The sequence below is a fragment of the Apaloderma vittatum genome, unplaced genomic scaffold (genome assembly GCF_000703405.1).
Source record: "Apaloderma vittatum isolate BGI_N311 unplaced genomic scaffold, ASM70340v1 scaffold9036, whole genome shotgun sequence".
Taxonomy (NCBI): Eukaryota; Metazoa; Chordata; class Aves; order Trogoniformes; family Trogonidae; genus Apaloderma; species Apaloderma vittatum.
The window spans coordinates 1-25,478 of NW_009723332.1; the positions used below are offsets into that span (position 1 = coordinate 1).

The 25,478-nt window shown below is 42.4% G+C and overlaps 2 protein-coding genes across 2 annotated transcripts in view; one reads left to right on the plus strand and one right to left on the minus strand.

Annotated features, from left to right (window-relative positions):
• Positions 1-15: 15 nt before the first annotated feature.
• Positions 16-4,028, plus strand: TOE1 (target of EGR1, member 1 (nuclear); the record flags this gene model as incomplete). Its single annotated transcript, XM_009872071.1, is given in 5 exon segments — positions 16-195; positions 469-647; positions 649-711; positions 2,046-2,217; positions 3,234-4,028. Coding segments are annotated over 5 exon segments (1,389 nt in total), but the record flags the coding sequence as incomplete, so codon positions are not given.
• Positions 4,029-9,222: 5,194 nt separating this feature from the next.
• Positions 9,223-25,478, minus strand: part of TESK2 (testis-specific kinase 2) — a 69,444-nt gene continuing 53,188 nt past the window's right edge. The window contains exons 5-10 of the mRNA XM_009872070.1: positions 21,411-21,493; positions 19,393-19,468; positions 17,677-17,760; positions 16,486-16,572; positions 12,591-12,726; positions 9,223-10,232 (exon numbers count right to left, since the gene is read on the minus strand). Of these exons, the coding sequence (XP_009870372.1) occupies positions 9,223-10,232; positions 12,591-12,726; positions 16,486-16,572; positions 17,677-17,760; positions 19,393-19,468; positions 21,411-21,493 (1,476 nt within the window). The remainder of the gene's footprint in view (positions 10,233-12,590; positions 12,727-16,485; positions 16,573-17,676; positions 17,761-19,392; positions 19,469-21,410; positions 21,494-25,478) is intronic.

A 25,478-nucleotide genomic window follows, 5' to 3' on the forward strand; every position in this document is an offset into this window, starting at 1 on the left:
AGTGACAGGTACCCCTGTGTCACCCCACCCCTGCAGTCAGAGAACACGTATCTCTGCCAGATCTACAACCTGACACTCCTCTGCATGGAGGACTATGTCGTGGAACCCCAGTCGGTGCAGTTCCTGGTGCAGCACGGCTTTGACTTCAACAAGCAGTACTCCCAGGGGATTCCTTACCACAAGGGCAACGACAAGGTATGGAACAACTCTCCTTCGAACACCTCAGATCACACTGCTCCAGCTTCTGGGAGGTTGCTGGCTTCCCCAGTCCCAGTGTCTTCCTTGCCCAGCTATTTCACCACCTGGCTATTTTATACCCAGCCTGTCACTTGTTGCAGTTGCTTTTCTGAATATTTGTGCCTGTGGTCAGAGCAGCTCGTAGCTGTAGGCAGTATTCTGCTACGGGAGGCCCTGGAGCGATGGCAACTCAAGGTGCTAAGGCTCGTTGACTAATCCTTCTTCTTGCAGGGCAACGAGAACCAGAGCCAGAGCGTTCGGACTTTTTTTCTGGAGCTTATACGAGCGAAGAAGCCTCTTGTTCTCCATAATGGCCTGATTGATCTGGTCTTCCTGTACCAGTGCTTCTACGCTCACCTCCCAGACAGCCTCGGCACTTTCACTGCCGACCTCTCAGAAATGTTTCCAGCAATACGCTTCGGAGTTTGAGACTCGTTTTGTAGCATCCTACCTGGAGTATGCTTACAAGAAGTGGTGAGCAGGACTCTGATAGTTAAAGTTTATGGGAGGAAACGCAAAGTAAACATCAGTGTTTTGTTTGGGTTTTTTTTGTAGGCGAGGGGGTTGGGTCTTTGTATTATCCCAAAAAGTGAAAAAAGGTGCTTTTCCCTTTTCTGGGATGGGTTCTGAGTGCATGAGGGTGCATTTTGTAGTATGCCCTGTCTTGGTTTTGTGAGCAGCTGCTGAAAGAGGATTTCTGCCTTCTCCTGGCAGCAGTTCTGACCACAGAGTGACCTACTCTGACTGGAAAATGATTTGTTGCAGTGCCACAGAGCCACAGCAGGAACACATGCAGAAGAGAGACCCGTAAAACTCAGCTAGAGAGTGAAATAGGGCTGTGCCTGGGGGGTTTGCTAGTTACAGCTCAGTTTTGGGAGTGATGGTGCAGTTAAAGGGTGGGTGCTTCCTTCACCTCCTGATGCTGACCAGGTCTGTCACTTATCCTGCATGTGACACTCATGTGTGGCCAGGTGTGACTCCCATCACGTTCCTTCCAAGCCAAGATTGTGCTCTTCTTCCAGGACACGTCTGTTGGCTTCATGTGTCAGTGTAGCCCCTCAGCCTGTGCTCCTCACACAATCTAAACAAGCCCCTGGCAGTGACAGAGCCCCTTGATTCTCCATTAAACGGAAGTCATGCTCTGTGTAAAGGAGAAACGGTATTTTTAGCGACTGTTTTATATCAGGAAATGCCACTTTGACAGGTCCAAAAACATTCAAGATGGCTGCTCTCAAACATGAGAATGCTTTGTTTTGACAAGATAAAAATACTTTTTTAAACTGACCTCTTAAATGTTTTAACCCACAATTCTAGTTATGTGGAGCTTTCAAAGGTTTTGGACCTTTTAGCCAGCTCTTGGTACAAAACAGTTCTTTTCTCACGAGATGAAAAACATTTCCATGTTGTTTGCATTGCCCAGGTTTGACCTATTTGGGCAGTAGCTGCTGGATGATACCTCATTTGGGGGCATTTTTAATTTATTCGTTAACATTACAAAGACTAACACATCTTAGTGCCCTTAATGTTTAAAATCAGGCTACGTGTTTCCTTCTCTCACAGCTCTGAGACACTGTTGTCCCTGCCTGTGTATCAGCAACCTTTAAATCAGCACAGAAGCAACTACTTGATACAGTTATTCTCCTGGGACTGTGTTTCTTTCCAGCAAGTTTTCGAGCTGGGGCTAGAGCTCAAGAGCAAGAACCTAACAGAGTTGAGATTTGGTGGAAAGCAGCACGTTTACCCCAGCTCCAGGCTGTGGTACCTTTAGTGAGTCTACTGCAGTAACTGTGTGCTCTTGTTTGTTCCAGCAAGCGAGAGAATGGCAAGCTGAAGGAGTCCAGCGGCCAGCACCTCACTGTTGAGTTCTGCAACTACGCTGCAAACATGTGCCGTTACATTGACTATCGCCACTGCTCTCTGGAAGAAGAAAGACTCAACATGGGAGGGGGAAACAAGGTGCCCATCTGTGAGAAATTTTCGGTAAGTAACATGAATCCCTGCTTCCTTCCTGGCTCTGTTGAAAGAGCCGTATGTGGCCAGAAGAGGAGGTGGCAGAAAAGCACCTGGAAGCTTTCCCTTGCTTGCTTCACAGTACAGGGAACACTTTCAGGCTTCAGGTGGCTTCATGATGGAAAGGGCATGCTCTGTTCAGAGGTGGTGAATTTCACAGGCAACATTGAAGAGTCAGAAAGAGATTATATGACCCTCAATAGTGGGATGGTATGTGTAAACTAGTTCTAAAGTAGTTCGGTTTGTTCTCTGAGCAAGGTGTGCCAACTCTTGATTAGTTATTAAAAAAAAAAAAAAGTAATACTGTCTACAGCTTCTAGCCAGGCAGCACAGTGTGATCCACAGCATCTCGTGTCCTGGAGCTGCTACAGCAGTAAGTGAAGAGCTTGTCTGATCTGATCATAATGAGTTTCAGATGCTTCAGGGAGAAAAGGATCTTTTCCAGGTGTTGCATGTCACAGAACAACATAGGTCTGGAAGTTTCTCAGGCAGCTACCAGCTGTGTTGCTCAGAGCCTTGTTTGGTGAATTTTGAAAATGATTGTCTAAGGACAGGGACTACAAAACTTCTCCAGCTACCTGTTCCAGTGCTTGACCACTGACTGTGAAAACTGTTTTCCTATGGATCTAGTGGAAGTGTTTGTTCTGACTTGCCATGTCACCTTCCCTTACGTTCCCTGCAGAAGAGTTTAGCTCCATGTTCTCTATAGCTGCTGCTTTAGGTACCTGCACACTCGATATCTCCATTCCCTTGGCCTTGTTTTCTCCAGGCAGAACAAACCGCTGCACCTTGACAGTTCTCGCTGCGCTTGCTGCACTTTGTCAGTGCCTTTCTGGTGTGTTACAGGGCTGTAACTGGACACAGTGTTCTCAGTACAGCCTCATAAACCCTCAGAAGGGAGAAATAATGAGCTTTGCTCAATGTTATAGTGACAGGCTGCTCTAACCAGGAGGCTGGTGGCTACAGACTTCTTTCTCTCTCCCTAGGCCTATGGCTTCTGTCCAAAAGGGGTGAAGTGTCCACAGTCTCACAACATTGACCTCATTATTGATGAGGATGACAGACTTTGGGAGGAGAAGCGAAAGAAACGGAAACACAAATGGAAGCAGCGTAAGAACGCAGAAGAGCCTGCAAAGGCGTTCAGAGAGGAAAACTCAGGGAAAGAAATGGAGCTAGCTCAGAACGGGGAGGAGGGACCGCCACGAAAGCAGAGCTGCTATGAGCCTGCAGCTGCCATGGAGCTGGCAGAGATCACACCCAGCCGTGAGGCTAGGCCACTGGAGAACACAGGCATGGAACCAGAGGTCAGCTCAGAGACCAGCGCACAAGGGGAAGATGATCTGGGGAGCAACAAAGGAATCAGTGTCCAGGTAGCAGCTGCTGTGAGCCCTTCTGCCAAGGGAAATGCCTCTGACAGTGACCAAGTGGAGGAGAAGTCAGAGGTTCCCGATGGGGTGGGCTCAGTGAATCACCTCGACATCCCCCAGACTGAAGCAGCACGTGCTGCAGAAAAGGAAAAGGAAAGCCACAGTCCGCCTTCACAGGGGGGCACACACCGAGCTGGCTTTGACGCATTCATGACTGGCTACATCATGGCTTATGTCTGGATGCTCAAGAAAGGAAAAGACGTGGACTCTGGTGCAGGGCCCTGGTTGCCAGACTGCCATAATAAACTGTATCTCAGCGGGAAATCGGTGCCACTGCAAATAGTGAAGAGCTTGTTTTCTAAATCTTCCAAAGCTCACAGCCAGAAGATGAAGTTGGCCTGGGCCAGTGGGTAGAGCTAGAGGACTCCAGGACTTTTCATCCACTCAAATTTTGAAGTTCTTTATTCCATCACGAACTGACCAGAAGGGGAGCAAGTTTCTTTGTTCTCTTTCAACTTCTGACCAATTAAATTGCTCTCAGTTGGGGTCCCCCCTGTTGTTCCTTAGTAGTATTTGGGGCTGTGAAGGTAACAGTGAGGCTGGAGAAGAGGCAGGAAAAGTGCATCTCTCCCACTGCACCAGGGCTGCAAGTTTCAATTTAGTGCTCTAGTGTCAAAGTGGGTTTAAAAAAAAAAAACACACCAACAACAAAACCTAGGGTTTCCTTTCAGGGAAGCCTGTATGCTAGCTGCTTTAGTATGGGCTTCACTTCTGAAGAGGGTACTTGTTTAATAACGGAGACAGAGGCCAGAGCTTCCCACTTCTTAGCATGTAAGAGGCCCAGCCTTCTCCCACATCTTGCCTTTATCCTTACTGCACCTACAGCCTTACTCCATAGTGCCACTTAACCCAGTGGTTTAGGGGGGGAGGGATCTTTTCAAAAAGAACATGTGCTAAAGGCCAAAGTCTGCCTACAAAAACACATCTGAAAGCTCCAAGCTGTTGACCCATACAACCAGCTTGATAGGAAATGCTAGAAACAGTCACTGGAGGAAGATGTGATGCTTCTGCCAGGCCAGCTGGCTCTTCAGGCAAAGCAAACATTTTTATGAATGCTGAGTCAGGTGGTTTTAGTCACTGCTAGTAGGGTAACTCCCCATAACACTCATTATTTCCTGTCTTTCTATGGAAGTTAGGATGGAAAAAAAGTGTTGTCTTTCTAAAAAAATCAAAACAAGGGACACCAGTCATGGTTGGTTTAGAACATGCAGCTATGAGAGCTATCCCACTTCACAGCTGTACTTTACCTTATCTTGGTTACAGCGTACACAGACAAGACCTTTTCTCCTGCTGGAGGGAGAGGAAGGAGAAGGCTGCTCCCAAAGGGGCCAGGTGGTTCTAGTGCAGGGGAGCAGCATGCAGAGCAAGGCAACTGCTCGGCTCCAGCCTTCAGACTTGTAAGTCAGGGCAGGTGCATGTGGTCCTCTTACCCTGCACTCCTTCCTGTGGGGCTGAGGCTATGCTGCAGGGTTAGAGCTGAGCAGCCACGAGGGCAAGCTCTGCAGGCTGAGGGCTATCAAAAGCCATCTTGTAGGTCACAAGCTACTGCTACTCTTCAGAGTGCTGTATGGCAAAGCAGAAAAGTCCTTGAGGGTCAAGGATTTAATGGTGTAACACTTCAGTAAGATGCAGGAAAGAAGTAACACTGAATAAGGATGACAGTTCTCCCTGTTTATAATTCAGCACCAAGTAATAGTGAAGACAACAAGCCAGGTATTAATGTCATCTGTAACTCAAGTAAGCATTTGAGCCAGCTTTTTTAGCCTAGAGTAGTCCTCTTAATGACAAGACTCAGGCCTCGATTTTATTTTTATTTTGAAAGCAAGTTGGGAAAGTTTACAAAACCTGACCAAGAAAAAAATTACGAAAATATTTAACTGGATTCATCTTTGGTTACTTCTTATTGCAGTTCCAATAAAACATACACCATTTCTATAGTTCAAAAAAAGTCAGAAGGTCAATCAACATAAAAACAAGACGTGCTTTCTTTACATGTTCATAAATATCCACAATATTAGAAAAGTTGTTTTTCAAAGATTTTTTTTTCTGGCAGTGTTAACTTACTATTATACACAGGCTACAAACTCCTTCCTAAGCCTTTAATTACAAGTTGAGCTATTTACAGACTGCAAAATATTAAGACGTAAAACTCCTTCATAAATACGAAAATAGATCATCTCGCAAAGATCTTTATACTTAATCAAATATCTGGCTGCCCCTCCTCCCCAAAACAAAGGTTATTCGTTTTGCATAGAAATGTAGTGACATGCAATATAAACAATAGCATTAAGTGCAAACAGGAATTATTCAAGTGTCTTTAGTTGTACTGGCAAAAAATACCAATGTTCTGTTACACATAATACATCAATGCCTCTCCAACATGTGTAAGTCTACTATAGCCCCTGGTCTGCACTGCTTTTGAGGGGCAGCAATTCACATGCATCCTCTTAGTTGCATTTTATCAACCTGCAACCACAACAAAAATAGCTTATAACAGACATTTAAATGAATTCAACGTTGAAAGGTTTAAAGTGAATTAAAACCATCTTTGATCTCTTCAGGGAACCTAGCAATGTGTAGAAGGTGTTTTAAAAGAGCGAGAAACTGCTCCCTTAAGAAAGTCAAAAATCATGATTAAATCCAATCGCAATAAAACTTTGTCACATCACTATAAAAGAAGGAGTTTGCGGACCACAAGTTCATAGTCTTGTTCATCAGTAGCTGTCAGAAAATGGCCCCCTGTAGAAAAGCACCCTCAGATAGGCGGAAAACCTAGGAATAGTTACTTAGATGCAACCTAGATTCAGCTTTAGGCAACCAAAGGGATGAGGCATAGTGAGTGCCCACTGCTTTGAGAGCCTTGGAAACACTGTTTTCACAAGCACTTTGCTATTTTTAAATGGCCTTTTACTCCAGTTCCACACACTCACCTCCTTTCCCATGCGGACCAAGAATCCAGGAAAGGCCCAAGTGACTATTCCTTGGCATTTCTCTTTCTGACACCACCACAGTACAAAGAGCAAGAAAAGCTGACAGACGTGCCCTGTGCACATCAGCTGGCTGTGCTTAGAGTGGACATTTAAGAAAATAAAATTTTAGCCAGGCTGTGTTGTAAGAGAGCTATTCAGGGCAGATTTTAAGAGACAGTGGTGTAGGAAAACAGATGAGGTCACTGTGATAGGTGCCACAGAGGTACCCCAAGACTGACTGCACAAGCTTCAAAGTCAGTGTCGGAGAGGGCAACAGGCTTCCTGATAAGGTGTCGGCGCTGACCACCCCGGCTAACACGAGCCACAGGGCAGCCAGAGGTGTGCGTATGCTCTCCAACGAGGCTGCAAGCAGCTGTAGGATGCTGGGCAGCTTCCTCTCAGCCTGGTGATCCACAAGTAAACTATTCCTTATTATTGCTCATTTGTCTGAAGTCACACACCTAAATGCATCTCGTGACAACAGAAGCTGGTGCTGATGGTTTCCATCCCAGAAGGTTACAATTTGCACAAAAGATAAAAAGGGGTTTTTTTGCTTAAAAAAAAAGAAAAAAAAGCAAAGAAGAAAAAGCAGGCACCAGGCAGGCAGCAACTAGCTGGCAATTGAGTTCTGCTGACTGTTTCCCTGTCCTCAAATGAAATTACACACACACAGTGCCAGCCATACAAGCTATTTCGCAGACACCAGCCCTGCAGACAGGATACACCAGACAGACTATTCTACAGATCAGCACCTTCAAGAGGCAGAGGCGCGTGGGCCAAAAGGGGTGGTCTCGGTAAGGACAGGCATTTTTTCTTTCAAACTGCTAACAGCTGCCTAACGTAGCATGGACTGTGCTAAGGAAGTGTCACTGGGTTGCTCATTTAATTCTTCACAGCCACTGCAAAGCGGTAACTGCTCCTCAGGTTAACACATACTTCACAAGAGGAAGTTATAACTACTCTGTTACCTACACCTCTGGAAAGACAAGCATCTCGGCCAAGAAAGAACTAAGGCTTTCTCCTTCATGCTTTCTTTGAGATAAGAAAAGATAGCTTACATTTTTTCAGTCCTTACAAGAGAGCAGGAAGAGACTACCTGGGTGAAATTCTGAACTCCACCGTATTACCATCTGCTCAGCAGGCATGCAATGCACACCTAAGTTAGGAATGATAATAGAGATTAAAAAAATAAAACATTTAAATCCCGTATTGTTGGGACAATGATAGTGGAAAAGGGCAGGATGTTGCACAAATGTCATCACAGAACAAGGTTTCTTGTATGTCGCATCCCAGAGCCGGGATCTCTGATGCTGGTTTCAGCAAGCAGCGTTAAAGCTTAGGCCACTGCTTCTTCCACATTTACCTGCTGATGCAGGGAAGAGAAAAATAAAAAGATCATCCCATTCAGTGACAGGAGAGGCCAGTGTGGACAACAGCTTACTTCTGCAGCAGAAAAAAAAGTTAATTTGGGACAAGCTAATTTTTTCCAGTTGATCATGCAGTCTGGTTTTAAATAAGGAGCCATCACTACTGCAGTGACATCGATGAGATGGAACCATGATATGAGAGAGGGAAGTGAATGTGACCCCTCTAGCTTAGTGGGAACAGTCAACCGTGATGTAGATATTGCATTTACTAACTATGCTGCAGAAACACTTGATGATGTCCATTCAGCTCTTCAGAGATAAGAGCCCACCCCTCAAAAAAGGCTCAGTACCACTGGTACTTTCAATCGGCAGCTTCTCCAGAAGCCTGGAAATGACAATGCCTGGAATCTGGCTCTTGAGCCCTGGGCAAATATTCCTCCACACTCAGGCTGACATGAAGAGCTGTGCAAGGAGGAAAGCGGTGCTTACCGAATCCTGCTTCCTTGTGCTAATGTACGCATCATTACCGAATCCCAAGGGAAAACGAAACACCAGGGAACAGATTCTTCTTGTTAATCGCAAAGTTCTTGTCATGTGACTGAGCCTGCAGATTGTGACCAGCATGAGAGGTTTTGGTTTTGCTGCTGAAACAAAAGCTTGTTTAATGCTGCAACAGCATTCACAGCAGCTCTGGGACCGGAGAGCATTCCTGTCTGCTCAGCATAGCTCTGAAAGATTTCTGTGTGTTTCTGAAACAGAGGCTTCGACTTGCACGCACTGCTGCAGAACGTTAATGCTAAATCTGCAGTGGTTTAGAGCAGATGGTCAGAGGAAGAGGGAAAACCTAAGGATCACTCTTTGTACCCAACGTGGAGCTTAAGGCCTTGAAATGCTCCATGCTGGAATCCAAGTTAAACTGTTCACAAGGTGCCTGCTCTGGCTGCTGCCTCTTGGAAGGACTGTGGGGCCCACATGGCCATTCTGGCTGGAGTAGTTCCCCCTCCTAATGCGAATCAGGGAAGGGAATAAGCACAGTTTGAAATTAAATAATCAAGTCTCTCCAGACACTGTGTGCAGCTATCTGTTCGACAGCCAGTTTCTATCATCTGCTGAGTCGCTTTCGAATGTGAAGCCCAGCACGATAGAAAAACAGAGTTTAAGCGACTGGGAACAACTGTTCCCTCAAGGACATGTTCAGTTTGATCCCTCCTTTCATATATCACAAGTTGACTGCATGCTGCCACTTGCTGAGATGTTGGAGGAGGTGTGAGACAACGGGGCAGGACTGTCCCCATCGTGCTCGCTGAAGGGCCAGGCCTCTCTCTTCAGCTCGCTTGAAGGACTAACGCTGAACAGAGGCTTTGCAGACTCTAGCAGAGCATTTTTCAGAAGGTCATCTTCCACCTCCATCTCTTCAGAAGGGAGACAACCTGCAAACACCTGTGAGGAGCCATGTCCCTCAGAGTTCACCGAATTTTCAGCTGGGAGTTTTTTGTAAGATAGCAGCTCAGGCTGGGCCAGCACTAATGGCTGCTTACATGCTGGATCTCCACACGTGCTCTCAACCGGGCAAAACCCATTTTCCTCCTGGGCCACTGGCCCATCTGAACAGTCCATATCCTCTTCTTGTCCTGGTACAGGAAGAAATTCTGGCCTGTGAGGCTTGGCTTGAAAGGGGGGAATCTCTGACACACCATATTTACTGCTACTCAGGAGTTTTTGCCGAACCTCTGCACCTAGCTGGGTTGGGTCACACCTGCTGACGGTGGAAGACAGTCCCCCAAAGAGGCCATATTCCTTGTGCGCCAATTCAGGAGAGAGTGGAAGCGATCTGCATCTCCTCCCAGGGAAGGAAAATTCTTGCCAGTCTGTGCTATACGCCTGCCGGAACTGGGACTGGCTGGCTTTCAGGCCTCCACCTGCCTCTGGAGAATGCAAGTCAAACACCAGGGAAATCACAGACTTGCTTGGCATGTCAAAGAATTTGATCTTCCCCCCCTTGAGGTCCTCCCGAGCGCTGAAGGGATTAACTTTCCGGCCTAACCCTTTGTTTGGTGTATAGTAGGGGTCCTGCACATTTATCTTCCTGGAAGGTTTGCGGGAGAAGATATCTGACTGGCTGCGTGACAGCCAGATGTTCCGACGGGGCCGGGGTGACTTGGGTGGGATCTTATCATCCAGGGAACTCAAACGTTTTACTCCTGGTCCTTTTTCAATTGATCCTGAGTAGAGGAAGAGAAACACTCTTAGCTTAAAGGAGATACATACCTGCGTCTCTGCTCACTCACAGAACCTTCATGACAACTATAGGAAAAGCTTCATTTCTGGTGTTCTAAAGTATCTACCATAAGCACACGTCTGCTCATTCCTTACAAGTTCCTGCACAAGCACAAGTTCACCATTTTCTTCTCCTCAGTGGAGGAGAAGTGGTTTCAAACATGGAGATCTGGCAGCTCTGTTCACAGGACCTTCTAAATGTCTGGCAGTCAGAACTACATTTATAATATACTCTCTTCTCTCTTTACTCATGCCTCGGGCTAGTTAAAAGTCATCTTGAAGACTTCAGGAACTGCAAATTCAGTTAATGCTATCTTACCTCCCTAGACACTGGGAACTACTACTTTATCATTTTATGATCACATTTGCCACCCACATTACGGAGGATGCTAATTCAACAAGACAACGTTGTCTTCAGAAAAAAACACAGGAAAGGGAACTGTCATTTTCTGGAAGACTTGATCCATTTCTTTTTTTTAGCTTTCATTTATGGATACTAATAGAGAAAAGCTCATGACTTCCTTGCTGAAGAGGAGTATTCACCTTTGTACGAGGGACTGCATTCCTTCAGCTCTCAAAACATTGTGTTTCAGGACTGAGAACAGACCTGGTTGCTTTCCTGGTAGCCCCAGTACTACTAATGAGTACTTTCACACTTCAGGCCAGAGACAGAGGGGCACCCATGTGGAACTCTTGTAGGATTAGGTACTTACAGGACTGAGGGCTAAGAATCCAGTCTGCCTTTAACAAGGCTTGTTAGAGAGTCAAAGTAACATTTTAATGGAGTGCTTCATGATACAGGGATTTAGGGAAGTGCTTTCAGTTAACTGCCACTTATTTCTTGTTCTCTCCTCTCAAGTATGCTCCTGGCTCAAGGGGGACCAGAATTTGGTAGGAATGAGGAAGCCTTTCCAAACCTTGTATTTTAGGGGCCCCTTCAAACCACTTTGCTGCCAGCACACTGACAGAGCAGAGGTGGAACAGGGTGGTCTCAGAGAATAACATTTTGCGTGTTTCTAGATTTATCGTCCTGGCTTCCAGCAGAGGTTGCCCAAGATCTGTGGATGACACTGACCATAAAAGAGAACGGGTACAAGACATAGTTGCTGAAGGAACTGGGACTTTTTCACTCTGATGGACAAAGTCTAAGACCAAAATATATGCCCCCTCCTGTTATCACAAAAAATTTAAATCATTCCATCCCAGGATTCATTCAGTACATTATCCAGTACAGAAACTAGGGGTATATAAGCATTTGACCCTAATGAATAGGAGACAAAAAGTTGTACATATGCATGTGTGTATATTTATTTGCACACACATACATATATATATATATAAATAAATAAAAGATGTATCGTTAGAACAGGACAGGAAAATTGTAGTTGTTTAGGAAAAGATGCCAACTCCTTGAGTGTATGGAAGATGCATGTGCCATTTGCTCTCAAGGTGCCTCTGAAGAGCTGTGGTAAAGCAATAACAAAAGGTTATAAAGAAGGGGTATCTCCTTTTGGTTACCATATCCAGAATAAGCGCATACAGATTTCCACTTTTCATTTTAAATACTGCCCCAGTTTAGACCGTAGTCACTCCACCTAGGAAAGACTATGTAAGTCAAAGAACAGCATGTTCTTCTCCAGGAAGCTGCAAATCTGACATGTACTCCAAAGGGAGAATGCCAGGAAAATAAAAAAAAATAAAAAAAAAAAAGAGAAGAAAAACAAAACCCCAAACAAACAAAAAACTTTTCTTTTTAAACTCATGCCTCTTCTAGATGCTTTCCTTGTATGGGAGAACTACCACATGCATGCACCGCTTGTGGTTTGCAATACAGAGCTTATTTCAGTCTATAAGTACAGTACAGATAAACAGCTCTGTATATATACTGTCTATTTATATATACACAATACAAGAAACTATTTTTACTGTACTCTAAGTGCCAGAAGTTTGCTAACGTAAAAGATACTAAGACAGCATATGCCCCAGCCCACAAGAGATGCTTGCGGTTTGCTCCTCACACCAGGTGGCACTAGACAGCTTTAGAGAAAGCTCCTCAAAGCCAGCATTCTCGAGCAGCTCTGGGATTCGTCTTTGCCCCAGTCTCTCACTCTTGCATCTTCTCTGCTTTTTCTCCTCAAGAAAATTAAGAGGCTTCTAGGTGTTACATGTAACATACACTAAAGAAATTATGTATATGCACTCAGTATGGCAGGGATGAAGCAAAAATCCCAGTCTTCAAAACGGGAAGCATTGTATCCTCTTGCTATTAGTCCTCAGTAATGTAATGTACAATATGAACTTACCTTTAGGTTTTCTTTCACTGTTGTCAAGGTTCAAAAACTTTCTTTCTCTCTCTGAGTCCTCATTTCTCAGGCGGTTTAAAATCTCCTCCAGTGTTTTGACAATATCAGCAAATGAAGGACGCAACTTTGGATCCATCTGTGAATGCACACAAATCAAGTAAGTTCACGTGGGTTTATCCATGCTGTTCTACTTAGGCAGTGGGCAGAAGGATAATCTGACGGAACCAAGGTAATTCAAGCCCATTTTAAGAAGTGCACTGTCATTGCAAAAAAAAACCAAAACAAACAACTAAGCAGGGAAAAAGTAGTATTCTGTCTGAGTTTATGTCTGTTATACCTCTCACATTAAATTATCAAGTTGTAAACATTCTACGAAGAGGATTCATTTGAAATTGAAAAGGTGGGAAGCTGTTAGATTCAGGGCTTGCAAGGGGGTTTTGTTTGTTTCTTTTAAACAGCTTTCATAGTTCAAGGATTTCTTTCTGGACTCCAGTTATGGGATGGAGATTATATACCAGCGTTATTTCAAAATGTGAAACAATAAGGATTAAATAGAGCAACTTGGCTATGTCATTCTTTAAAAGTTTGTAATTCTTCCATCATCTCCTTGTGCCATTAATTAAAACCCACCTAAATGGCACTGCTGTTTTTAAAATTTAAAATGTTGTACCTTTCTACCCATTAATTAGCCATACTACTCAGTGTACTCATCCGTCTTGGGAGGAAGCAAGACTCAAATTATATAACCAAAGTAACACAGCTGAAAAAAATCCATCTTTGCCCAATTAAAATATCCCCCCAGCCATCAGTATGTATTCAGTTTGTATTTTTCAGTATGGGTTTATTTATTCACCCTAGTAGAAACGAATCTCTAAACAAAGTTCAACGCTAAAATTGTGCTAGAGGGCAAGCACCTTAATTTAAGTAGTAAACTAAGAGACATTTCATCATTTTGAACATTGACCCTGTGTACAGATTTATCTACTGTAGGTAGCAATGTCTTATTCAGCAGCTGAAAGTTAACTTCATTACACTATTAAAAAAATACTCTGCTTGACGTGATTCCTGTTTGCAGCCCTCTAAAGGCTTTTCAGAGTGGACAAGCCCAGGCAGATCTCACCTCTAGTACAAAGAGAACGGTGGTGCTTTGTACCAAACAAAGCCCAAAGACCTCCCCGATACTGCTTTAGAGGTCCTACAAGATGGGTTTTTCTGAAGAGAACTTGTATGAACAGCAATGCCAGAACACCTTCTAGTGACACAGGGTAAAGGGTTAAAAATTCATATGTACAGTAATAAAAAGCAAACAAACAACTCACAATTGAAGAGCTCAAGAGCAGCAAGAAAGTTATTCTAATGCAGCAGCCAGAATTTCCTGGCATAGGAAAAGATCTTTTCTGCTTTCCTTATTTCACTGAAAGTAGGGCAGGGGCAACACCGAAGCACACATTCTGACAAACTTACTAATTTGGGAAGCTAAGGGAGCTTTTGCAAGCTACAGGAAGTAAAAAGAGTTCTGGCTAATTTAATTTGTGCTAGGTTAAGATCCAGAACAAGAGTAGCAATAGAAAAGTGACTCAGAGCAACATTTACTTCTTTCATCCCTGAGCAGTCCAGATTCTGCTCAAATGGAACAGAAGGTTCTTCCTCAAGGCAGCAGGTGCCCATAGTTCAGCTTGTGCTGATAAGCTTTCTGCATGATTGTACGTGATTCCGTTTATAAATATTTGTACAAGTAGGCTTCTAGTTGTTGGAGAGCCTTAAGTTTTAGACTTTCTTGCATGTACTTACCTAAAACCCCCACTTTATAATACCAAATTAAAGAAATTGTAATCCACTACTCATACATGGGAATTTTTACTGCTTTTCTTAGGTTTTCTTAGGATGTAGGAAACTCCAGGGCTTTGCATATTCATTTAGCTAATGAGCTGAGCTATACAGCTTATGCTGTTTGTTGACCTATTAACTAATAAAAAAGCTAAAAACCCATACATGTCTAAGAGCAAATTATCACACAGATCACCTATTACTGAAGCACAGTGTGCTCAGAGAGATATAAGAAAGCCTTATCTGTTTACCACCTTTTTCCTTCTACTAGGTAAGCAGTAAGTGAATTACAGCATGCCCTGTGCTGAAATCAGCATATTAATGGCTTGATCACAAGGCAGTAATTTCCACTTTCAATTCAGAAAAGGAAAGTTTGTTTATTACACAGGAGGCAGCATTTGGCAATAATCAGTGGGAGAAATCCTTCTTCTCTGAACGCACCAAATTCTTACATGAGAATATAAGATCAGTCACTTCCCCTTTCTCCATTAGTAGTTCTACTGTGAATTCCACCTGCGCTGAAGAATTGCTTTGAATCATGCACCAGGTGTTTGGATGCAGTACAACTTCTGGAGTCTGCAGGTGGGAGTTGAGATTTCCAAAGTGAACTCCCACCTCTAGCCAAACCCTTTAGTGCTTACACAGACAAAATATTTCATGAGTCAGATGTACCAGTGTCCCCATGACTCCACTCTGCTTATGTAAAATCAGAGGAGTGAAGTAGCTTGTCTAGAATAAGTTCCACAAATATTTTTAGAATTAAATTACGCTAGCTTGTGTTAAGAGCGGCAGTCACCCCCACCTGCACACATCCTCACCTTTATACTGCTCTCCCCTTGAGCATGTGCTTATGTACTAACACAAAGTAGAGAGCTCGGGAGAAAAATAAGCATCAAGAACATGCAGAGATGAGCCTTTTCTTACAAACACTCGCTTGGACACAGTGCCAGTATTGGCTCCAGCGTGGCCTGGTTGTGGAGTCCTGGGCAAAGTTTTGTACAATAAAATTTTTTCAAGTTGCCTCAACTTAACATGCAAATTGGACATTCCCAGCTTCACCTCAAGTTCTCATGTAAACCAGTTTACTATACAAAAGTACTAGTGACCTCTGTTAACGGGATCAACAGAGATCTACTTCCTTGGAATGTTCTCACTGAGGAGCCATGAAGGTATCCAGCACTATCACAATTTTACTTGAATAATTGGCAGAAAATTTACTCTATACAGCACATTGCCTACAGCCTTACTGATATTCAATCATTTGGGTCCAAGTTTGGTTTTTTGGAATGCTCAACTTAAGTTGTGCAAATTGGACGTTTCCAGCTTCAGCTGAATCTAATAGAAGCTCGAGTTCTCATGTTAACCAGTTTACTATACAGAAGTACTAGCAACCTCTGTTACGGGATGAACCACACAAGAGACCTACTTCCTTGGAATGTTCTCACTGAGGAGCCATGAAGGTATCCAGCACTATCACAATTTTACTTGAATAATTGGCAGAAAATTTACTCTATACAGCACATTGCCTACAGCCTTACTGATATTCAATCATTTGGGTCCAAGTTTGGTTTTTTGGAATGCAGGCTAGGGATTTGGAAGTTTATAGCACTTTCTAAAAGGCAGCATATAGAAACTTTAGAGTAGTCTAGTGCCTCCTCTCGATTTGTTTGTCCCCTCTGTTTGTGAGAACAATTCAGAATTCCTTCTTCACAGCTCAGTAGGTCTGTACACAGTTACAGCTCGATTTTGCCAGCCCAAGGGGCAGCCAGTGTCAGTAGCACGCAACTGGTTATGATCAGCCTGAGCAGCCTGCAAGCAGCTGTTCAGTGTGCCAGACCTGTTTGTTTGGCAGGACAGAACACAGAACTACACAAAAACAAGACAGACCTATTTGCAAGAGGAAGGTTATAAAAACTGCAAGGGGCTTTCTGTGTTATCAGAACGTATGCTGCTTTCACAAGTAACCTCTTCAAGTTTCTTCCGTAAATGCTTTAAGCTCTATCTTCAACAGCCAGAGGGATTTAGAGAACTCCAGTTCAGGCCTCTCCCCCTCAGGTAGGATACTCACATTACAGCAGTTGAAGGCCAGCTGGAGGAAGTCAGGGGGGCAGTCTCCCACCATGTGCTGGAAGGCATCATAATCTAATCCAAAATTCTGTACAAACAAAAGCACAGCACAGAGATACAAATGAGGTCTGCTATCTGGCCCAAAGCATCTTCTTTTCAGTGGGTGCCTATATGGAGTTATCAGGAATAACCACGAACACCACCTCTCAGCAGCCACATACAGAGGGTTTTGAGAAAACTTCACGCACACTCCAAACTGCAGCATTTCCAATGGGAATGGTACAAGACACCTGTAAGAGAATGAGCTGACTTCAAAGCCCATCCTTCTTCCTGGACTCGACTGTAATCCATTGCACTTGAAATGCTGCCCAGGTGGATCTGGAAGCAATATCTTGTATGACACTGTTTCACCACAGTGACTTGCACAGAGTAAATGAACAGCCTGCTATAAAACCAGAGACTTTGCTATGATGAAAACTTATCAATTAAAATGGTTAATTTTTCAGAAGATGGTAGACTAGTGATACAGATTACCCTGTTCCTTAAATGCACTTCTGTAAAATCTGAAGGGCAGAGAAACAAAAAGGATTTCTTATGTACCGCAATTCAAGACGTAAACAATTTTGCATTTTCAGAATCGGAGTAGGACAGACAGTTCGGAAGACCAGAGGCACAAAAGCTGCCCTTGCAGATGGGACTCAACCAAAAGGCAACTGAAGAAAGTAAGAAGTATCTCACTTGATTAGGCAATTCTAGTTCAGATCCACAGCGCTTAGCACAGTCTATTCAAAATTACATGTGAGCTTATTTTAGCTGCTGCTAACGTAGCTCCTGCCCCTTTCACAAGGAGGGGCTGTTTAGCAGATGCAGCGTGCCAGAAGTTCTCAGTTTTGGATCTGACATGAGCTATCACTCCACAAAAGGAAGGTCACTGCAATGGTCTCGGTGTTCTGCCAGTTAGGGACAGAAAGGATTTCCCAGGAGGACTGCAGCTGGACAAAGTCTCTGTGAAAGTGTCTTCAACAAAGCTTCTTACAATAACAGCACACAAGAACAAAAGCCTTTTACAAGCTATTTTTAATGTAACACCTATTCATCGTATCTTTGGCAGCAGTGCCAGAAATTCTAAAGGCCAGCCATTATCATGGCATGCTTACAACCTCCCACCAAGGTTATAAACGTAACCACTTACCTCTGTGCGAGGGAGATAGTCTGGATCTGCCTGTATTCTTGCTATGATCTCACACAGAATTATACCGTAGGAGAACACATCCGCCTGAGAAAGAAAAAAATAAATAGTCACATGGTTCAGCTATGAATATTTGGTGCTCTTATCTGCTACTGAGTTTCTCCTTACCCCAAATGGTTATCATGAACCAAATAAACCAACAGCACAGCCTTACAACACTAAACTACTACATTATAGCTAATATTTACCATGCAAAGAAACACACACTCACAGTAAAGCAGTCCTGTTGCACAAACAGCAATGATAACTCCACAACTCTTTCAACGAAAAAACCCCACACACCAAGCCACTCTTAATTCAGCAGCGTAAAAAGAAAATTTTAAAAAATCCTTCCTTGCATAAGGAATGGCAAAGTTGCATTTGATGTTTTACAGATGAGAGTAATTAAAAAAACATAGCCAAAACATGACATGCCTATCTACCACTGTGGTTATTAAAATACACATGATCACAACTTACCCAGAACATTAATGCTGTTTTTAAAAAAAAAATACATTTTTCTGTTCTCACAGTTCAGTACCCTCTGCAGAAAAAGGTATCTTTCCCAAAGCTTGAGATTAACCAGTAACACTGCACATCAGCATCAATTTCCACTGACATTTCCATGACGCTTGGTCATCACTTACTTGACTACCCCTTGAGCTGCACAGTTGTCCCTTAGATTTCCACCCACCTGACTATATTATGTAATAAAATTTAGGAAGACATGGAACACAAATCTACAGAGCAGAAGCCAGCATCCCTCATCCCTTACATATCAGGCAGGCTTATATGTCACCTTTCATGCTGATGAGGATCGAGATCTGCTTCCCCTTTAGTCTTCCAAGCTCTAGCGTTAGTGAAGAATGTGGCACCACAGATTTGGGTATTTTATTATTAATTTAGGTCAATTTGAATTCTTAAATGATAATTATTATATTCACTACTGAGGTAGCTACTGCTTTTTTGCAATTTAAAAGTACCACCAATTAAACAGATTACTAACTATAGAAAGGTACAGGATATGGGCTTTATCACATAAAAGCTGGGCTTGCAGGGCTGAACTAGACTATGTTACACATAGAACAGAAAATCCTGTGTAAAGAAGAGCTTGATGGAAAAAAACCTATTTCTAAAATCCAGTGTGATCTGATCTTCCTCTAAAAGAAACACTTCCCAGTGCCACAAATAGGAAAACTTAAAAATACCTTTAGAGAGCATTTTTATCCAGGTATCTTACCTTGATAAACACTGATTTTATTTCATTTTTTTTTTAGTTAAAATAATGGTACAAGTTTACATACAGAACTTTTACTTCTACCCCGGTTTCACTAAAATATGGTCAGGGAAGCAACCTCACCACATTTCCCATGAGACTTGGTTACATTAAGCTGTATTAGGTCAACAAGCCATTACCTTATTTCTGCATGTGGGCTGGTTTAGAACAGAAATAGTATAACAGTGAATTATGTTAAAGGTAATTCTACCTCATGTAAGAATCCACACCATGACCTAAAAATATTTGCTATTCGGTGCACACTCGCCCTTAAGTCTGAATGACCTACTGAATACAGAAATGAAAATAACAATAATTTTAATATTATGGAAATCCTAAATCTTGTATACAGCTATCAAAGAGAAACATTGGACAATTAAAGTCCATTTATATCATGTACCTACCTTTTCGTTGTAAGGTTCATCTCTGAGAACTTCTGGTGCCATCCAGAAGGGTGAACCCACCACTGGTAACTTCTCACTAAGTAGATATGGGATAGGTGGGGGAAACAAGGGAGGGGGGTGAGGGGAGAGAGAAGAACCATTCATTGAGTGCCTGGGCATTGCTACTAACTTTCCATAACTCCACGTATCTGCAGAAACTTTCACCAAAGGAAGGTCGATACAGGTGGATTCCATAACATACTGTATTTTACACTGGCTTCCTGGAGTCACAGAAACATTCAATAGCAGGAGGAGAAGGTGAAAGAAAAAGAAAGCTTAAATCAATTGCTCATATTTTATTTCCAGTTTCTAAGTGCCTGGCCACTGTTTTTTCTCCTTTTTCTTTTTTTTTGTTTTTTAAATATTTTAAGGTCACAGCTGTTCAATAGTTTTGGTTTCCAAACTGACAGAGTTGGCTCCTTCATCTATACATAGAAAGGTTTGTGGACATCAGTTCTGTCAAGAACTGATCATCATCAACTGATCATCAACTTGACATCAGAGATGTCAAGCTCTCCATTCATGAGGCAAGACATGCAGGTATCCCTACATGTGTATCAGTAAGAGGCAGAGCCTGCCTGCAAAGTGTATGAAAAAAAGAATTTAAAAAAAATTAAAAATCAAGCTTGACCAGAACAGAGCCGCTTTGAAAAAGGTGCAATATTTCCATATGGCCTCCAGCTTGCCGCCCTGCTGACCTTGAAGGAACATCTATTGAAAAAAGGTCTCAGAAGTCCTCAGAATAGCACGGCTCACTAGCCAGCAAACTAGAAACAACAAAATCTCATTGGAAAATGGAGTTAAGACTAGATCAAACCAAAATGGTTGCTAATCTAACAATTTTATTATGTTGTTTGGTTTAGTATCAAGCTACCTTAACTCTTACTGTACTCTCAGTTTTCAAGGCATCTCAAAATTGAGCGTAAAGAACAGCTTAAGGCACCTGCAGCGTCTTCCTGATTTTGTGACGCGTTTGTACGAATAAAGCCGAAGCTTTCAGCACCTCAAAGGGCAGAGATTCCAGTGCAGTGCAGAGGACACACACTGGCTGTACTTATCACAAGTTTGGCAATTAAGACGCTCACTTTATTCCGCTTTTAGATCAATACTTCATCAACATTAAAACAAGCCTTCAGACCTCTCAAGATCTGCTTTTAAGACACAGTTTAAAAACAGTGCATAGCTGACATCAACTTTTATTGTTTTCTTTGCACTCAAAAGAGCTGGAAGGCTTTTATTCATTTTACGTAGAAGCACGCCCTGGAGAAAATCTAGCAGCATATTTCACAGTCAGAATGCTCTGAAATACACAAGTCAATATGCAGCCAGAACAATGAAATCTTTGTCCTTGATCTCCCTAACGGAGACATGACAAAAGGACTATTTCCAGTTGTGACAATAGCTTGTGACAGTCACCTGTGCTTTCTACAGATGAATCAAAATTTTAATTTCATCCTAGGGAGAGCAAAAAAGCGAGATACTGTTAGACTGTAATTTTAACATCTCTTTTGTTATAAACATGGATCTTAACAACTAACCCAGAAGTTAAGGAAACTAATACTGGAATGCTACTGAGTATTGTTTATGAAAATGGAAAGAAGCTAATGATTTTTTTTTAATCAACACAGAACATTTATTACAAAGTCATCCCAATGTAGAATGCTGGACAGTATTTTTGTGTGTACTTTTTTGTTTATTTTTTTTCCTAACCAAAATTCCCACGTACTTGCTTAAAAGAGCTACCAAAAGGCTTGAGTAAATCTGCTCGCTGGAGCATTTCTGAAGAATAAATACGATGACTAAATCGATCAAAATGAACAGTAATTAAGGCTAGAAGATTCTGGTCCTCAAGCCTGCAGTTCTAGACTGAAGATGGAGGATATTGTTTGCAAACTTTGTATCAGCATGCAACAATGACGTCAGGGATCTGACCTGCAACTGCACTGCAACTCCTGCTGTATTTTGTTCAATTCACTTACCTGTGATCAGGAATTTTCTCTGCTAAACCAAAGTCTCCCACTATTGCTGAGAATCCATTCTCATCACGTTTTATTAGGCAGTTCTGGAAAACAAATGAAAACAGAACAGTTATCATCTGGGCATAAACCCCATATACCATTTGTTTTATTTATTTTGAATCTGGAACAAAACTACAAGATATCCTTTGCAAGACATTCATCTAGGAGAAGCTTTTGTCTGAAAGCAGTCATCCTTTTTTCCTACCCTCCCCCCCTGCACAATCACATGTCTGAAAAACTTAAGATGCTGCAAACAGCCTTCCACTTAGTTAATAATCCACTTAAAAACTTGCTGAGAAAGCAGGCTGCCACAGGCAGCACGTACCCAGCTAGATTCTAGCAAGAATTAGGATGATTTAGGTCCTTTACTGCTCAAGTATGCAATAAATGCTGCTTACTATGACACCTTCAATTTTCTCTTTACAATTTGCCTGTACCTGACCAGAATACAAAATCAGGCTCTAAATGCCTTTGTGCATTCTGCTACATTACCTACTGAAAAGGAACTCACTGCTTCGAAGGAGATTTTCATCACAAAATATAAAAAACGTGACAAAGTTATATGCGCTTTTAAAAGCTCACAATTCTTTATTCTACAGTACATCACAAAACATCATTTAAGGATAAGTTCCATTGGGAAAAAGCTGTCAATCTTTTCCTTTCTGATGTGCCCTCCAGTGTCAGGAGGGAGGGCAAATTAAGGACACACAGAGAGCATTCTGGTCTGGCAGCATCACGTCACATGCAGGGTATTATCGATTTACTTACAACTGAGAAATATGCTTCGACCATTCCTGTGCCACAACTTTTCCCTTCTCAGTGAATGAATTGCTATTTGATTTCCCCCCCTAGGTTTTTTCTAGGTGGAGCAAGACAGAGAATTCATTTCTTTACCACAGGCTTTGCTTTGCACCCTTCTCCAGGCAGTACAATAGCAGTGACAGGCAGCAAAACCGCTGCCGGCTCCTGGAGCGTGGTACCCTGCATTAATTAGCTGAACAGCAGGAAACACTTTCCAGCTTTATTGTGCTCGGATGTACAAAAGCCCCTTGCTGACCCCAATGCATTAGCTTGTCTGTATAATGCAGCTACCAAGAAAAGTGAGTCCCTTGTCTAAAAGATCAAGTTCAGGTCATCCCTGTTTACATTATTCAGAGATGATTGCGGCTCAGGCCACAGAGTGAGTTTTCTTCTTGCCAATTAAAAGGTTAAGCAAGCCACTCCTGAGATCGTGTAAAGAAAACCCATGCCAGGGTCCTGAGATGTAGTTTTATTTGTTCAGCATGACTCAAGTATAATAAGTACAGTTAGTTTGGCGCATAAACATGTACCAAGTTAAATCAACTGTGCTTGCCCAAAGAGCAGCAAAGCTTCTCACTTACGGGCTTTGTTATCTTTTATCAAAGAGCACATTCATTCAGCTTGCCTCTGTTTAAACATTTGGTCACTGTAAGTGGACTTAAAACTGAGAAGGATAAAACTTCTCTGATAAATCTTACTCAAATGATTCAGACAAGTGGAATTTCATTGTGTGCCACACAGAAACAAGCCCGTGAGGACACCAGAGATTTTGCAGTGTACAAGAATGCTGATGACGTTTTATGCAGCAAAATATCAGGTTATTTTCTGCCATAGATTTCTCAGCAATTAAAGATGATTTGTAATTTGACATTTAAAAAACAACAAACTCTACAATACATAAAAGAACTAGTTTTAAAATCTGGATTTCCTTCTTGCATTGCCTTTGACTATTCACATGTTGTTCATTTTGAGTAGCAGTAGTTCATTCCACCTTCTGTACTTCTGGTCTTCAAAATGTAAATGCAGACCAAGATCTATTTTCAACATAATCAAAAATCTGTAGAAACACTTCTACTGACCTTAAGATCTACAATAATTTCCAGGATTGCTTTGATACAAAAAGGAGACATAAATGCCGCACCATCCTGACAGCAAATTTTCCTTCAGCTTCTTACCAGTATATAATCACATCCCATTAAATAGCAATCCATCACCAACTGAAGACAAACAATCTTATCCCCCACCAGGCCCCAGGCAGTCTCAGCAATCAGGTACAGCACTGAACTATTATGCAAGTAGATTACTCCTGGATAAATCATAAATTAAACCAATAGCACATCCCATCTAGCTGCCAAGTAATGCTACCTGACAGCTCTGAGCTCCTTCCCAGATGAGCAGGCGCTGCCTGCAGCAAAGCCGGGCTCCCTTCCAGCGCAGGCCTTTCAAGAACCCAAACAGAACGGACAACCCACCACCGTGGGGCCCGGAGGTGCTGCAGGAGAGGCCAGTCCCCCATGACACAGCAAGAGGGCAAAGCCCGGGGCAACATTTCTGCTATGAAGGACTGATCAATTGTTCCACTGGGGTGGGCTACATAATATTAAATGACATAAGCTGAACTATTCTCTTTCATTTGTGGAAGCCTGTCTTTTGTCTGCACATGAAGAAGTGCTGAGTGTAAATTTAAATTCATTAGGATACGTATTCCACTACAAGAGTGACTTTTTTACTCACACATCAGCTGTGAGCAGGTGACATGCACCAGACAAAAAAATGCTAGTGTCACTGCAAATGCTCACTGTAGAGAAACTAAATGGATTTAATTGAACTGGTGTAAATTTTTATGTAGCTAAGGACCAGTTTCCCAGAACCCAGAAAAGATGGGAGCCTATTCGTACTGAAAACAGTAGTCAAGCCCTTCTATGGATATTAGCATGATCAAATGTCACCGTTCAAGCCTGTACTGCGTATTGAGGACAAAGTTTTGCAGATGGTGATGCTTCATTCTGTGCTGAGATTGTCCAACTGCTCAAGGCCAATCCTCAGCACCACCAAACTCCTTTCTCACCCTATTAAAGCCATTAGACCACCAAATCCACAGTACAGATAATTTAATTACCAGATTGAGGATAAAATTCATAAAAAGGTGACTTAACATAGCCCACAGTAACTGGTAGTTCACGAGCATTCACATTCTACTGCCAAGAGAAATCAGGATCAAAAAAAGGGGCAAAGCTTCATTAGAGGTTGCAAAGAGCTTCTGAATTTAAACTAGAGGTAGTATCTCAGTAGGAAAAGTATAATAGAGAAGACTGCACTGTTTCTTCCAACAAAGTGATACTTCCCAGTTTCTACAAAAAAGCAAATACATGTATCAACTTGGTAGGAAGAAGTCTCCTTACTGAATTTTGGCACAGAGACGCAAGAGTTCAAACCCCTCTCTAGTACAAAGAGCCTCTCAAGAACTGCCTGTGAGGTGAAATGCCAAGCAGTTTTACAACACAGGCTTTAAGAAAACGCTCTCAACTTACTTTTGCACTATTTGTACAAGCTGCAAGGCAATAAAACATCATGACCTTCCCAAGCTTTCTCTTTGGACTCTACAGACAGGGATGGCAGCTCACACAGTCAAGGAGGGCAGTATTTGACTTCAGTTGGGTTCTCGAGGTTTTTTTCCCCCTGAAATGGGGACCCCATCAGTCTTCCCTGAGGCAATCTCTTAATAGAAGCAAGGAGTTCTGTACAGGAGTCCTAAAGAGTTAACAGAGCTGTTTATGCAGAGACAGATGTGAAAGAACATAAAGCCCCCTTTGTGTGTTACAGGAGCTTAACATCTGCTTTGCACAGCATAATCCTAGTAAGACAAATGCAATATTCTACTCTCCCTTTTACATAAACAAAAAGGAAAATAGACTCAAAAGTTTCAGAGTTTAAAATAAGTTGCTTAGGTGAAGAGACCCTATTGTTTTATTTTACAACATGACATACAAACTAAACTCCTCAGAGATTTTATTGCGCTCCAAAAAATAGAGGAACACTACTGCAGCATCATTTGCAACCCTCTGGTGACTGTTACTGAATTAAAATACATCCCAATTGGCATTTAAGTATCAGCTGTTTTAAAGTGCTATCCCCTAGGAGAAATACCATTGACAATTAAATATACAACAGGAAGTTTACAATAATAGATACACTTTTGAAACTAAAACCATTGTATATTTACCGGAC